Here is a 1998-nt window from a genome sequence, read left to right on the forward strand (position 1 = left end):
GCCCCGTGCTGTGTCCCCAGCCCCATCCACCTGTCACCGGCCCCGTTGCTCCTTTCCTCAGCCCCGTTCCACTTGTCCCTAAACCCTGTTCTTCGTGTCCCCAACCTCTTCTCTTCTGTCCCCCACCCGGCCCACATCCCGTCCCTCCTGTCGCCAGCCCCCTCTTGTCGCTGGCCCCGTCCTTTGTTGTCCCCGCCCCGTCGTTCCTGTCCCCAAGCTCATGCATGTCACCACACGGTGTCCCCACCTGGCAGTGCCACTGCTGCTGTCACTGAGCTGCCAGTGCCACCGTGCCAGCGAGGCAGCGGTGACACCGACACCAGGGTGGCAATGCCACCATCACGGTGCCACCAATCCGGTGGTGCCACCACCACCTCAGTGGCACATAGCTGGCAGTGTTTCTGTCACCGAGCTGGTGACACTGGCGCCACCAGTGAGCCACCAAGTCAGCAGTGCCACCCTCACCGTGTCACCAGGCTGGTGGTGTCACTGTCCCCGTGTGACCAAGCTGGCAGTGCCACCAGGGCAATGATGTCCCTGACACCGAACTGCCAGTGCCACCTGCACCGTGCCACCAACCTGGCGGTGCCACCGTCACCTCTGTGGCACCAAGCTGGCGGTGCTGTCCCCACTGCCACCACTGTGCCCCCACCCCAGTGTCCCCAGCGGTGCCACCCAGCCCATTGTCCCCCTGTCCCCGTGCCGCAGTCCTTCCGGGAGGAGCTGGAGAGCCTCATCCAGGAGCAGATGAAGAAGGGGAACAACTCGTCCCACGTGTGGGCGCTGCGGCAGATCGCCGACTTCATGGCCACCACGTCCCCTGCCACCCTGCCCACCTCCCCCATGGGTACGTGGGGCCCTCTGGGGACGAGGGGCGGGCTGGGAAAAACCCCAAAATCTGGGGGGCACCAAATCTTGGCACCCCTGGAACCTCCAAATCTCACAAAAACCTTTGGGACCTTCAGGGGCCTCAAATGCTTTGGGACCACCAAACCTTTGGGACCTTGAGGACACCAAAAACCTTTGGGGTCATCAAACCTTTGAGACCACCAAGCTTTGGGGGTCTCTAAACTTTTGGGATCTTGGGGACTCCCAAACCTTTGGAATCATTGACTCTTTGGGATCTTGGGGGGCCACCAAACCCCTGGGATCCCCCAAACCCTTTGAGGCCCACCAAATCTTTGGGGCCATCAAACCTGGGGGACCACCCAACCTTTGACACCCTGGAGACCCCCAAATCCTTTGTGGCCACCAAACCTTTAATGCCTTGGGGACCCCCAAATCCTTTGTGGCCACCAAACCTTGATGTCCAGCAAACCTTTGGATCCACCAAACCCATCCCACAACTCTCTTCCCCCGCTGAACCCCCCGTGGTTTGGGGGTCCCACGGCTGACGGGGGGTCCCCAATCCCCAGGGCTGGCGTCGGTCACCCCCATCAATGACCTGCACGGGACAGAGGGGCCGGCCCTGGCCAAGGGCGAGCGGCTGCGGCGCTGCAAGGTGGGCAGCATCCACCGGCTGCTGGACCTGTACGGCTGGGCACAGCTGGGACACGCTGCTGTCACCGTGAGCACCCCAAAAAACAGAAAATAGGGGATTTGGGGTTGCCTTGAGGGTTTGTGTGTTGTGATTTTGTGGGGCAGTTTGTGTGGTTTTGGACATTTGAGGTGGGTTGGGGCTTTGAGGGTTTGTGGGTTGTTATTTTGGGGGGTTTTGGGGTTGTTGTTGGGTTCCCTCGGGGTGTTGGTTTGGGGGGGAGTTCTGGAGGCTTTCTCATGCTTTAGGGGCGGTCAGAGGGGTGTGGGGCTTTGGGGGATGTCCATTTTGGGATCTTCCCGGGCTGTTTCTCACCGCACCCTGTCCCCCGTGGCAGCTGCGGGTCAGCAAGGAGCAGGAGCACTTCCTGGTGGCCCCGCAGGGGCTGGCGTGCAGCGAGGTGACAGCGGCCAGCCTGGTGAGCCCCCCAAAACAACAACCCACGAACCCGGGGCCGCCCC

General features: G+C 61.9%; 1 protein-coding gene across 1 annotated transcript in view; it reads left to right on the forward strand.

Annotated features, from left to right (window-relative positions):
* Positions 1-136: 136 nt before the first annotated feature.
* Positions 137-1998, forward strand: part of LOC102044163 (beta-adducin-like) — an 8025-nt gene continuing 6163 nt past the window's right edge. Inside the window, exons 1-3 of the mRNA XM_031064879.1 lie at positions 137-847; positions 1416-1567; positions 1875-1998. The exon at positions 1875-1998 is cut by the window's right edge and continues 3 nt beyond it. Coding sequence (XP_030920739.1) covers positions 331-847; positions 1416-1567; positions 1875-1998 — 793 coding nt within the window. The 5' untranslated portion in view covers positions 137-330. The remainder of the gene's footprint in view (positions 848-1415; positions 1568-1874) is intronic.

This window comes from Geospiza fortis, unplaced genomic scaffold (assembly GCF_000277835.1).
Source record: "Geospiza fortis unplaced genomic scaffold, GeoFor_1.0 scaffold687, whole genome shotgun sequence".
NCBI classification, from domain to species: domain Eukaryota; kingdom Metazoa; phylum Chordata; class Aves; order Passeriformes; family Thraupidae; genus Geospiza; species Geospiza fortis.